This window comes from Podarcis filfolensis, assembly GCF_964270895.1.
Source record: "Podarcis filfolensis genome assembly, chromosome: W".
In the NCBI taxonomy this organism is placed as follows: domain Eukaryota; kingdom Metazoa; phylum Chordata; class Lepidosauria; order Squamata; family Lacertidae; genus Podarcis; species Podarcis filfolensis.
Window position 1 is genome coordinate 2023185 of NC_139619.1, and position 13112 is coordinate 2036296.

The 13112-nt window shown below is 38.8% G+C and overlaps 1 protein-coding gene across 3 annotated transcripts in view; it reads left to right on the plus strand.

The window, feature by feature from the left end:
* The window catches only part of LOC310753784 (putative helicase senataxin), a 200780-nt gene that overhangs the window by 65019 nt on the left and 122649 nt on the right, over nt 1–13112 (plus strand). For all 3 annotated transcript variants that reach the window (XM_083595122.1, XM_083595124.1, XM_083595123.1), the window contains one exon: nt 4101–4272. In XM_083595122.1, coding sequence (XP_083451248.1) covers nt 4101–4272 — 172 coding nt within the window. The remainder of the gene's footprint in view (nt 1–4100; nt 4273–13112) is intronic.

Consider the following 13112-nt stretch of genomic DNA (forward strand, 5'->3'; position numbering starts at 1 on the left):
ATTGACCTGGTGCCAGATTCACCCTTCATGTCCTGTTAAATAGTGTATGGTCCATTATGGAAAATTCTGTGGCATCTTCTAGAATCCATGTGTGTATGTGTACACACACACACACACACACACACACACACACACACATGGCTACCACCCCTTTGCCTTTCCCATACAGCTGACCACCACACCTCCCTTCACCCCTCCCTCCCTTATCTCCCTCACAGAGCAGTTTGCTAAACCGCTGTGTGAAATAAATATGGATACTGTTTGGCAGAAATTTGCTGGTTGTTAGAAATCCTATCAAGTCAAAAGTTGGATGTGTTTTGGCAGCCTTCACCTTTTCAAAATTAATTAAACCAAAGTTCAGTTCTCCCCAATTTCCAAAACAAGACGGGCATTGTTCTGGAATGAAAACGGCTAACATGAAAAGTAAAGTTGAAAACCACTTAAGAGTGGCATTGCGGCAAAACAATCACTGTAAAAGCATAAGACAAATGGGAAAAAAGCAGAAAGTTGGTGCTGTAAAACATCATCCGGTAATACATGGTTAATACTCCTGCTCTACACACCCAGACACTTCTCCTCCACAGGCAGCAAATTTTTGCAGTCAGGCAAAATCACCTGCAGTAGGCAGCATGGAAGACTTGCAGGGGTTACAAGTTGCCCATGAATTCAGCATCAAGTCAGTTCTCCACCCCATTATATGTATTATAATTATATTATACATTATATAGAAAGGAAATACTTATTACAATTTATCCGTCCAATCTCCTGTGTGTGGGTTAAGCAGAGTATTAAAACCCCGTATTTGGCAGCAAAATGTAGAAGCTTTGGAACTAGGCTGCAAAACCTTATCTCTTCTGAGCAATTCCAGCTTATAAACTGTCTTCCCTTTGGTTTCCCTCTTAAAAAAAGAATAGGGTAACAACTTATAATCTTATAAAGTAAACTTAAAATATAGTGTTTACTTACTTAACAGTCTTGCATTGGATCACAGGAATGAGTGAGTCTTTTTGTTGTTGTTTTTGCTGACTGTATAGAGCTTCTCCATCTTTGGCTGCAGAGAATATAATCAATCTGATTTCGATGCTGCCCATCTGGTGATGTCCACGTGTAGAGTCGTCTCTTGTGTTCTTGGAAAAGCGTGTTTGTGATGACCAGTTTGTTCTCTTGACAGAACTCTATTAGCCTTTGCCCTGCTTCGTTTTGATCTCCAAGGCCAAACTTGCCAGTTGTTCCTTTTATCTCTTGATTCCCTACTTCAGCATTCCAATCCCCTATAATGAGAAGAACATCATTCTTTGGTGTCACTTCTATAAGGTGTTGTAAATCTTCATAGAATTGCTCAATTTCAGTTTCTTCAGCACCAGTAGTTGGTGCATAAACTTGGATTACTGTGATGTTAAAAGGTCTGCCTTGGATTCGTATTGAGATCATTCTATCATTTTTGAGATTGCATCCCAGTACAGCTTTTGCCACTCTTTTGTTGACTATGAGGGCCACTCCATTTCTTTTACGGGATTCTTGCCCACAGTAGTAGATATGATGGTCATCCGAACTGAATTTGCCCATTCCCGTCCATTTTAGTTCACTGATGCCCAGGATGTCAATATTTTATTCTTGCCATCTCATTTTTGACCACCTCCAACTTACCCAGGTTCATGGTTCTTACATTCCAGGTTCCTATGCAATATTTTTCTTTGGAAAAGAAAGCATTGGACTTTCCTTTCGCTTCCAGGCATATCCGCAACTGAGCGTCCTTTCGGCTTTGGCCCAGCCGCTTCCTCAGCTCTGAATCTACTTGTACTTGTCCTCCGCTCTTCCTCAGTAGCATTCCCCTTCCTTGGACGCCTTCCGACTTGAGGGGCTCATCTTCCAGCGTCATAGCTTTTATGTGCCTGTTGTCTTTGTCCATGGAGTTTTCTTGGCAGGGATACTGGAGTGGCTTGCCGGTTCCTCCTCCAGGTGGATCACGTTTGGTCAAAACTCTCCACTATGACCTGTTCATCTTGGGTGCCCTGCTCGGCATAGTTCATAGCTTCTCTGAGTTATTCAAGCCCCTTCGCCACGGCAAGGCAGTGATCCATGAAGGGGGAGTCTTTTTAGATGAGTCTAAAAAGCCTGGGACACAAATTTTCACGGCCCTCTAATGGCTATGGTGGCTGATTTACCACAAGTAATGTATTTAGAAGTAATGTATTTAGAATTCACCTCTATACTACCTCTGTTTGTAACCCAGGTGAGGGACCACCTTTTAAATAAACCACTGGCACTTGGTAAGTGTGGATAAGCCCCAAGGAGCAGAAATCAATTTGGTTGCACCTTCTTCAGATTGATTTAATTAATTTCTGCAACTCTCATTCATTTATCCATAGTACATTTGTTGTAGCTGCTCCATGAGAAAAGCATCCAGTTCAGCAACATTAACCCCCCCCTCCGATTATAACATTGCCTCATATATATTAAAGGTAAAGGGGCCCCTGACCATTAGGTCCAGTCGTGGCCGACTCTGGGGTTGCGGCGCTCATCTCGCTTTATTGGCCGAGGGAGCCGGCGTACAGCTTCTGGGCCATGTGGCCAGCATGACTAAGCCGCTTCTGGGGAACCAGAGCAGCACACGGAAACGCCGTTTACCTTCCTGCCGGAGCGGTACCTATTTATCTACTTGCACTTTGACGTGCTTTCAAACTGCTAGGTGGGCAGGAGCAGGGACCGAGCAACGGGAGCTCACCCTGTCACGGGGATTTAAGAATATTGAGGTATAAGATCATAAAAATAAGACAAAAATTAAGCAGAAGTAATAAATATTTAAAGAACCGGAAGGGGAAGTTGAGGGAAGTCATGAGGAAGGTTTTTTTTGTGTGTGTTTTTTATATGACAAATGTTACATTGTGTTATTTGGTTGAATATAAAATTGTAAAATCCAATAAAATTTATTTTAAAAAAACAGCATCATTGACCATATTACATGTATGGGAAACAAAACAGCTTTGACCATATCATTGCAAAAGTGTTTTACACAATAAAATGAACAAGGGCTCTGAGACGTATTTTGTTTTTATTAAATAATCAATAAAACTTAATTTTTTAAATACATCAGATGACATTGTAACATCAGAGGGTACAATTTTAACTATTCTCACGAATGTGTGAGCTATTTCAGGCTCAAAGAGACCTTAAACCTGTCCAAAAAAGTAATATTTTTTTTTGTAAAAAAACCCCTTCAAAATCAATTTATTTTATAACCACAAAAAACACCCTCCTTATTTTTACAGCATAATAAGTACATGGTTAGCCCATTCTACAACAAAAGTATGATACACGTGTTAGTTGTGGTTTGTGCGCTATGGCTTATTGAACATACCGGGAATAAAATGACAAAAAATCACTTTGAATGGTTGGTGACCTTTTTCTGTGGCACCTAATACCATTTTATACCTTAGTTTGAAAGAGACCACAATTAGCTTTATTTTGATACCAAAATAAGCCCAATCGGTTGAAAAATAAGCGAAACAGGAGGTTTTTTCTAAACTGACACAGAATTTGCATTAGCCTAAATCGCACAAAAATTGAAATTTTCAAAAAAATCTCCTGTGCCCAATTTTGGACCAAAAAATCTTTAAAAATTTATTTGAGGTTATCTCATAGTGGTGATGGCTTGTGAATGCTCTTCGCAATAAGTACCTCTGATCACTCAGAGATCAGATCACTCTGATCACTCAATCGCCACTTCCTGCCCACCTCCCTCTGCCTGTTCCTGCTCCTCCCTGGCATTCTCCGGCAGTACCATGACACATAAAAAAACCTGAAGAAAATCTGAGTCGTGAGAGCACGGTCAAATATTAAAGTCAGGTGATTTGTGATTTGGCGTGGAATGATCCTCTGTTGAAATTCAACCTGATGGAGCCTTCCAAAGAACTTGTTCACTTATTTTTTGGAAGTTTTGGTTGGTCTGGATAAAAGGTGTTGCCTGATACTGGATTTTTACATTTTTTCTCTTGTACCCAACAAGTTTTTCTTTACTGTTTTTAAATTTACATGTTTTTATTGTCTTCTAAGTGCTATTTCCCATCTAAGCATGTTTTGATTTGTTGTTGTTTTTTTAGATGAAAGCATCAATCCTTTCTGGCCTGCGCTCCATTGTTTCATGGTGATCCTGGATAAGCTTGGGTCTAAAGTATGGGGACAGGTCATTGATCCAATCCAGGCATTTCAAACTATTGTCAACAATGCGAGCTATCAGAAAGCAAGAGAGACTATTCGCCAAAGTTGCATCAGGTTGGTCCTTTATCCTTTTATTATTATTTTTAAAATACAGCAGTTTGCACCTTCTCTTTTCACAGAGGTAAATAATTCAGGTAAAATCCCAGTTAGCTGGAAGTATACAATTGTGGTCCCAATTTACAAGAAAGGACAACCTATAGATCTTGGCAACTATAGGCCAATTAGTTTGCTTTCCATAATGGGGAAATTATATGCCCATTTCATTTGCTTTAAATTAGCAACATTTCTTGATAACCTCTGAAGCCAAGGCTGCTTTCCGTACGAAGTACTCAACATCTGACCACTGTCTTGTGCTGTCACACCTAGCAGAGAAATATACTAGGACCACTCCAAGGCCATTTATATATGGCCTTTATGGACCTAAAATCTGCCTTTGACTCCATCCCTAGATCCAAATTATGGTCAAAGTTGTATTCAGTGATGGAGGACAAGAGACTCCTATACCTTATAAAAGCCTTATATAGTGATAGCAACATGTAGGTTGCTGGGGCAACTCTCTAACAAAATCACAATGTTAAGAGGGGTCAGATAGGATTGTATTCTGCCCCCCCCCATTGTTTAATCTTTTTAGAAATGACTTAGAGGAAGTCTTAATGGGGCCAGAAGGACACTGTCCAAAGATGGGGGCAAGAAGCACCCCACTTCTGTTTGATTTGTATCTGAATAGAATGTGAAGTCTTTTTCAGTTGGATTTCTCACTCTCCATATGTCTGACAGGTCAAAAAAAAAACTTTGGTAATCTGCCAGCATTCATTACTTTCTGTGTCTGTGTTTTATCCATAAGCGTTGATGCAACTCCATTCAGGTCCCCCATCAAAATCAATTTATAATCCAAATAGTCCAGAAGTCTTGTTTCCAAGTTCTTAAAAAATTCTGCTTTGCCATCATTTGGTGCATAAATTCCCAACAGCAAATATTTTTCGCCTTGTGCATTGATTTCTACTGCAATATATCTTCCCTCATCTTTGAACATCATTTTGGGATTCCATTTTTCTTTCACGTAAACGACCACTCCTCTTTTCTTCACTTTGTCAGATGAAATGAATTCTTGACCAAGTCTCTTATTCTGAAGGACTTTTCTGTGTAATCTAGTAACATGAGTTTCTTGCAAACAAATTATGTCCAAATTCTGTTTTGCTAACACATGGTATACTTGGTTCCTTTTTGGTCGTGAGTTCAAACCATTAACATTCCATGAATATATTCTCAATACCATCTTAAACTATTCAGGAGCTCCTGCGCCTGCCCCTGGCATCTGCTCACTTTCCAATCCCAGATCCTTGGCATTTTTTTCCAGGAACCTTGTTTTTTCTTCGACGGTCCTAATTCTTTGTTTCCTTCCTTGAAATTTAAAGGAGAGGCCTTCTGGAAATTCCCACCTAAAAAAGATGTTCTTCCTTCTCAGAGTTCCAGCCAAGTCTGCGTAGTTATTCCTTAGGTTCAAAAAATGCTTTGGAATCTCCTTAAACAAAACAATTGGCTTATCTTTAATCTTCAAGCTTTTTTTGTAATGTAGACCCAATGTCAATCCTTAAGATTATCTTGTTCCAATTGGGGTGCGCCTCTTATTCTCAGTTGATTCTCCCGTTCCTTCATCTGTAAAAAAGCAATTGCATTGAGCGCATCCTGTTGAATCTTCTCCACGTCAGGCACTCTCACTGTTTCCAATTCCCTCAGTCTTGTTTCGTCTGCAGCAACTTCCTCCCTGACCTCTTGAATGCCTTTTTTCACATCTACAAATTCTTGTTTCAACTCCTGTACAGTCTGCTGAGTTCCTCTCACACCTGCTCTTATGTCTGTTAACATTTGCATCACCGACTCTTCAAAAGTTGGTGCTTTAGAAGGTCTTCTATCTTTACTTTTACTTTTCTCAGACTTATCTACCCCATTAGCCATAGCTATTCCAAAGTTTCAAGGTCAGCTCACCCAGTCAGAGTCCACCAGATTTTTAGTGCGCAGGCAGCAGCAGGCAGCCCAACAGCTTCCCTCTTTCAAAGTCTTATTCTCTTTCCTATTTTATTTTATTTTATTGGAACCACAAAATTAGTTCAAACACTTATATCCAGTTCAAGGAGGGTAAAAGAAACTCTGTGTGCTATTTTAACAATCTCAGATAGCAGCAGTTACTTTGTAATCCCCAAAGAGGAAAACGAAAGTTGAATGTATCTGCTCCCTTTGTGACATAATAATGGAGTCTAGCCTTCCCCTGCCGGGAGAACCGCTTCTAAAAAGAAAGAGTCTAATCCACTGTCAAGTCTATCTCAAGCAGGGTCTCAAATCAATCAAATTCTCCCCCCTTCCCCCTGCAGAAAGAGGGGTTTGACATATTTCCTTGGAAGTTTTGACAGGTCTTTTAAAGTTACGGCTTCGGTCAGCGGTAACTGCTTTCACTTTTACTTCAGCGGAAAGGGATCGACCTCCGTAATTTAAATCCCTTTCGTTCCAATTAACTGTCCAAATTAAAATCTTTTTTACTCACAATTGTCCAATCCTTGATAATTTGGTCGGAGAAATTGGTCGCTCACAATTGCCGGACTTGGAGCTTCGCGCTATGAAGAAAGTGAGTAAATTCCACAGTACCCGCGTCTCCAACCCCGCTCGCTCTCGGGGCTCTTATTAGAGCTTACCGGGGAGCAGAGGAGTCACTAAGGGTACCTGCCAGAACACCAGGTCCTCAGAAAGCCCGATCTGGGGTTTTTTGGGGGCTCCGCGACACTCTCGCGGTCACCCCAATCTTCAAAACGCTGGGGCTCTTTCTTCCGAAAGAGCTCCCATCCGCCATTAATCGTGCGGCCAACCAGAAGCCTTTTCTTTTTTTCCCCTTATTATTTACTGAAATTTTATTGATGTTAGCTGCCCTGAGCCCGGCTCTGGCCGGGGAGGGCAGGGTATAAATAAAATTTATTACTATTATTATATCATTTGCTATCTGTACTCCTAGCTCTTTACTCCATTTTTGTCTTTCATATTCTAAATCGTATTTCTTCCTGTTAAGTAAAGTTTTATATAGGGCAAGTGTAGGATTTTTTGTTTTTGTTGCCGAGATTAAATCTTGTAACAGCATGGGTGTTTCTGATGCTGCTATAGCATCAGGGCCAAACTGCTTTTCCAACATACTGGTTAATCCATACTTTACCTGCAAAGTCTTATATTCCACAAATTTGTAGTTCTGTTCTCATCAATTAATTGATTCAGTGTCAAAATACCTTTTTCATCCAGTTTTGCCAAATTATTACAGTGGTACCTTGGGTTAGGGACTTAATTTGTTCCGGAGGTCCGTTTTTAACCTGAAACTGTTCTTAACCTGTGGTACCACTTTAGCTAATGGGGCCTCCCGCTGCCGCCACACGATTTCTGTTCTCATCCTGAAGCAAAGTTCTTAACCTGAAGTACTATTTCTGGGTTAGCGGAGTCTGTAACCTGAAGCGTCTGTAACCCGAGGTACCACTGTACTTGATTTCCAATTTTTAGTTTTGCGTTGGCCCATATTGTTAATTTCTCATGCTGGTAAGGGTCATCCTTATTATTTTTATATATGTTCATCTAAATTTTTATGGGTGCTTTAATAGTCTCCAGATTAATGGGATATTTCTTATAGTTGTAGCTGAGATTGGTCCACCCCACAAGAGATTCAATGAAACTATATTTGAGAGTAGCCCAACTGGGATTCCTGCTTGCTCTCCAACAATTTGTCTTGCTCAGCAGGTAGGCCTGGTGATATAATTCCAGATTTGGGAGTCCAAAACCACCTTCCTTAGTTGGAAGTTGCATTTTATGTAATGATATTTTTGGTGGCTTTGTACCCCACAGGCACAATCTAAATATTTGATTTATTTTTTGAAAATATAAGTTGGGAATATATATTGGTAATCCTCTAAGAATGTATAAAAGCTTTGGAACAATAGTCATTTTGAGGACATTAACCTTTCCCCAAAGGGAAAGGTTTGGAGGTCCCCACCTTTCAATATCAAAATAAATTTTTTTTATATATAATTTGATTCAAATGTAATTTTACGATTTGGTTAACATCTGATGAAATCATTATGCCCAAATATTTAATAAAGTCTTTGCACATCCAAAATGGATGGTTTTTATACAATGTAGCCTATTTGTATACAATGCCCTATTGGCAAAATCTCTGATTTTGTCCAATTTATGGAATAGCCCAATATTCAGCCAAAGGTTTTTATTTTCTCCATAATTATTGGAATTGTATCTTCTGGTTTTGTAATAAATAGAAGGATGTCATCTGCAAATAATACAATTTTGTAATTTTCTTTGTTGTGTTTTACCTCCTTGATATGCTCATCTTGAATTATTACTCTTGTTAGTGGTTCCAGGCATAGATTAAATAGTAACGGAGACAGAGGGCATCCTTGTCTTGTTCCTCGTTTTAGATTAATCACATTAGATATTCTACCATTTGTAACAGTCCGAGATGTTGAATTTTTGTAAATCATTTTAGTCCAGTTACAGTATTCTGTAGGGAAGCCAAATTTACATAACACAATCCCTATGAATTCTTTATAGATTCTATCGAAAGCCTTTTCTGCATCTAGTGACATTATCATAAACTCCTCTTGCTCTTTAAATTTATCAAATCTATTGTTAATCTTACATTATCTGTGGCTTGTCTTGTTTTTATAAAACCTGTTTGATTATTAAGTACCAAGTCTTGGATGACTTTTTGTAATTTTTCAGCCAGTATTGCATTCAGAATCTTTGCATCGACATTCATTAATGAAATTGGTCTGTAATTTGCACATTCAGTGGGGTCTTTGTTAGGTTTTGGTATAATTAGTATTAAAGTTTCATTAAATGTTGCAGCATAGACACCTTTATACCTCATAAACTCATATTGTTTCCTCATAAACTTCTAGAAGTCTGGGGACTAATAAATTTTTGAATATTTTATACTATTCTATAGGAAAACCATCTGGTCCAGGTGATTTTCCATTACCCATTGTTTCTATTTCATTCTCAATATCAGGGGGGCTGATAGCATATCTTTGTGATATTCTTCAATGGTTGGTAGTTTAATATCCTGAAAAAAGTTTTCCACCTCATCCTCTGGTATATTTTCTGGCCCTTCATATAGCTTTTTGTAGAATTTAAAAAAATTGTTATTTATATCTGTTGATGAGGTCGCTGTGATTTCCCCCCCTTTCTTATTAAAGGTATTATTTGGTTCATTTTCTTCTGCTTTAGATGATTAGCTAGAATTTTTGTCGGTCTTTCTCCCTGTTCCCAATATGTTTGTCTTAGACATAATAAGCTGAACTCAATTTTTTGAGCTAGTATATTATTCAGTTCTAGTGTTTGTTGTTGTATTCTTTCATATGTAACCCTAGATGGGTTATTTGCCATATTTCCCCATAATGTTTTAAAAGTTTTTTTTAGGTTATTTTCTTTTAATTTTTGCATCTTGACCTTGTTGGCAGAGAAAAATATTTTCTTCCCTCTGATATAAGCTTTGTAGCCTTCCCATTCCTTCAGTCTTGGCGTTAATGATTTGGAGTTATTTTTAAAATATATTCGCGTATCTTGCGTTATATATTGAATGAAGTTTTTATCATTTAGTAATGATATATTAAGATACCATCTCCTCATACCTTCCTGGGTATTGGATAGATTACATTCCAATATTACTGCTGAGTGATCAGCTATAATGGGAATATCAATGTCACATTGGCTAGTAAAGGAGTGTAGTGATGCTGATGTTAAAAAAAAAATCAATTCTGTGCTGGGTATTGTGAATTCCTGCAAAATATGTATAGGATTTTTCCTTAGGATGGTGTAGTCTCCATGAATCCACTAAATTCCAGTATATCATATAATAATTAATTGTCTCTCTCTAACCTTTGTCATTTTTTTCCTAGCTGTAGAAGTGGCGTCCATCTGCGGGTCTAAAATTTCATTAAAGTCTCCACCAATTATCAGATACTGATACGACAAAGAGCTTAATCTCTTAAAACAGTTGTGAATAAACTTAATGGTCATTGGTATTAGGGGCATAGACATCGACTATTGCTATTTCTATCCCTTCTGTTTTAATTACAGTTATTAAACACTGACCATCTTCCTCTCTTATTATATCTTGCGTTTCATAAGACCAGCCTTTCCTAAATAGAATCGTGACTCCCTTTGCATTTTCATCTAGATTTGTTGAAAAAACTTCTTTTACCCATTGACTTTTCAAAGTTTGTGCCCCTTGTTCTGTCAAATGTGTTTCTTGTAATAGTCCTATATCAGCCTTTAATGACTGAAAATAGTTAAGTGTTAGGATCTGTTTTTTCCTTTCCTTTAATCCCTTGGCATCCATACCTATAATTCTCATATTATAAATTGCAGCTTTTATCTATAGGGTCTCTTGTCCTCTATTTTTATCTTTGGCAAAGTCTTGGGAAGGCTTAGTATGAACCAAATATGTTGCAAATTATTATCACTCTAATTAGAGACATCTATTAACCGTGCTTGTATTTAACATATGGATTGTGAAACAAAGTTAATTCACCTTCTTACATATCTAAATATATAGAGAGCAGATACTACCCGATCAATTTAATACACCCTGTAATTAAATTTTAAGTATTTCCAATCAAATAATTAGTATTTGAAAATATTCAAAGAGGGTTAGAGAGAGAAAAGAGAGGAAACTAGGAAATAGCTCTAGCTACAAATAGGAAGAGTTCTGAAAAGGTAGGCACAAATATATACAAATGACCAACAATTTATAATAATAGTAACAGTACTAACGATAAAAAGGGAAAAAGAAAACTACTTAGTGTGAAATATTGCTCAGGGTAAAGGTCCTGCAGGCTTCCGTGGTTCATATCTGCTTTCCCCGGACCTCTGAGCACAGCAGAGTAAACACAGCGTATTTAGCCTTTTAGCCTTCTGCCCTCTGTGCTTGCCTTTAGTGTGCATAAATCAAAAGTCCAGTCAGCTTCTCTAATCTAGAAGCGTTTATTTACAGCAGTATAAATCATCATCCAGTGTCTGGTAAAAAGTACATCTCTGTTCCGTACAAAAACGAAACCAGAATAACAGAACAAAGAAACAGATCCCAGATGTGTGACGTAGGATCTCTCCGCCCCCTCAGAAGGCAGGACATACGAACTGAGCTGTTTAACCCTGTAATCTCAGGTTCTCCTCACACTTAGTACACTTAACAATAAAACACAAATAGATAACAAAAGAAAAAAAGAAAAAATGCATGACTTCCGCTCTGTAGAAGACGCAAATTCACCCCTTCGAGCTCCTAATTTCACCAATATAATGGTTGGGAGCTTTTGACTTAGCACATAAGGATTTAAAGGAATTGTCGATTTGCTTCATTTCCCCCTTTTGATTATCAGCTTACCGTATTTTTCGCTCTATAGGACGCACATTTTCCCCTCCAAAGATGAAGGGGAAATGTGTGTGCGTCCTATGGAGTGAATGCAGGCTCCTTGGCTTCGCGGCGACGCACCTGACCTGGAAGCTGGAGGAGGAACAGAAGGGTTTCCTTCTGTTCCTTCTCCAGCTTCGCTGAAGGGGCGCTGCGCCTTCTCCCTCTCTGCGCAGCGCCCCTTGAGCGACGCGCCTGTCATGCGAAGCCGGAGGAGGAAGAGAAGGGACGCGCCTGTCCTGGCTTCTGTCTTAGCCCTGCACAGCCTCTTCGGGCAGGGGAAGCCTTCATCCCGCTGCCCTGAAGAGGCTTGGCGCGGTTATCCCAGAAGCCAGAACAGCCGCACGGTATTCCAGAAGCCAGATCCCTCTTGGTGTTCTGGCTTCTGGGATTCAGAATAATTTTTTCTTCTTTTCCTCCTCCCAAAACTAGGTGCGACCTATGATCCAGTGCACCCTATGGAGCGAAAAATACGGTATATACATAAGTAAACAACATATAATTACATGGTTTGAGACTTATTGAATGACAAATCAATATTTCCACGGCATTTCGACTTTAATAGTGGTATAAAACCAGTTGACTATTAACCCGAGGGTATATAGAATTCCACCATTATTAAATTACTAATATATCTAGAGTTTCATGGCTCTATGCCAAAGATACTTTGTTCAGATGGTGAGTCAACATGAGTTGGAGGTTCTTCAAGCAGAAAGGTCGGGCCAAAGAAGAGCTTCAAAATGGAGGGCATTACCCCACACCATTTTCAATTAGAGTAGGAGAAAAAGGAAAAGCCCCCCTACCCTTCACCATGGCTCTTTATCCACAATTTATTGCTTGGAGGTAGGATATCGCATTATCATGGTTTTGAAAACGGCGCAGTTCATCATTTATCTTTAAGCAGAAAGTAGCTGGGAATATTGTAAAGTGTTGTATTTTTAATTCCCTTGCTAGCTTGTGAGCAGGAGCAAATAATCGTCTCTTTTCTGCCACCATTGGAGCATAGTCCGGGAAAATAGAAATTATATTTCCCCTCCATTCAAGGGGTTTAGCATTCGACTTTTCCCGGAAAGTTTTAAGGATATAATCTCGCATCCTTGTGCGCGCAAATTGAATTATTGTTATATATGTTTCCCCTCTTGCTTTCTTGGTTTTCGGTGGAAAACTTTTAACACCATTTATCTCCACCTTTAAATCCAGCTGTAGCTCCAGCATTTCCGTTAAACAGCTCTCTATATATTCAATTACCTGAATTCCTTCAGGAGGAAGGTTTTTAAGACCTAAAATTTTAAGGTTTTTCCTTCGATATCAGATTCCAACTGGAGTAAGCATTTGTCCATCAGGCTTTGTGTTGCAAATGATATTTTCTCCAAGACATTAACACACTGTTCAAGTGTGTTCATATGAGATGTTAAAACTTGTAGATCTATTCTCATTTGTGATG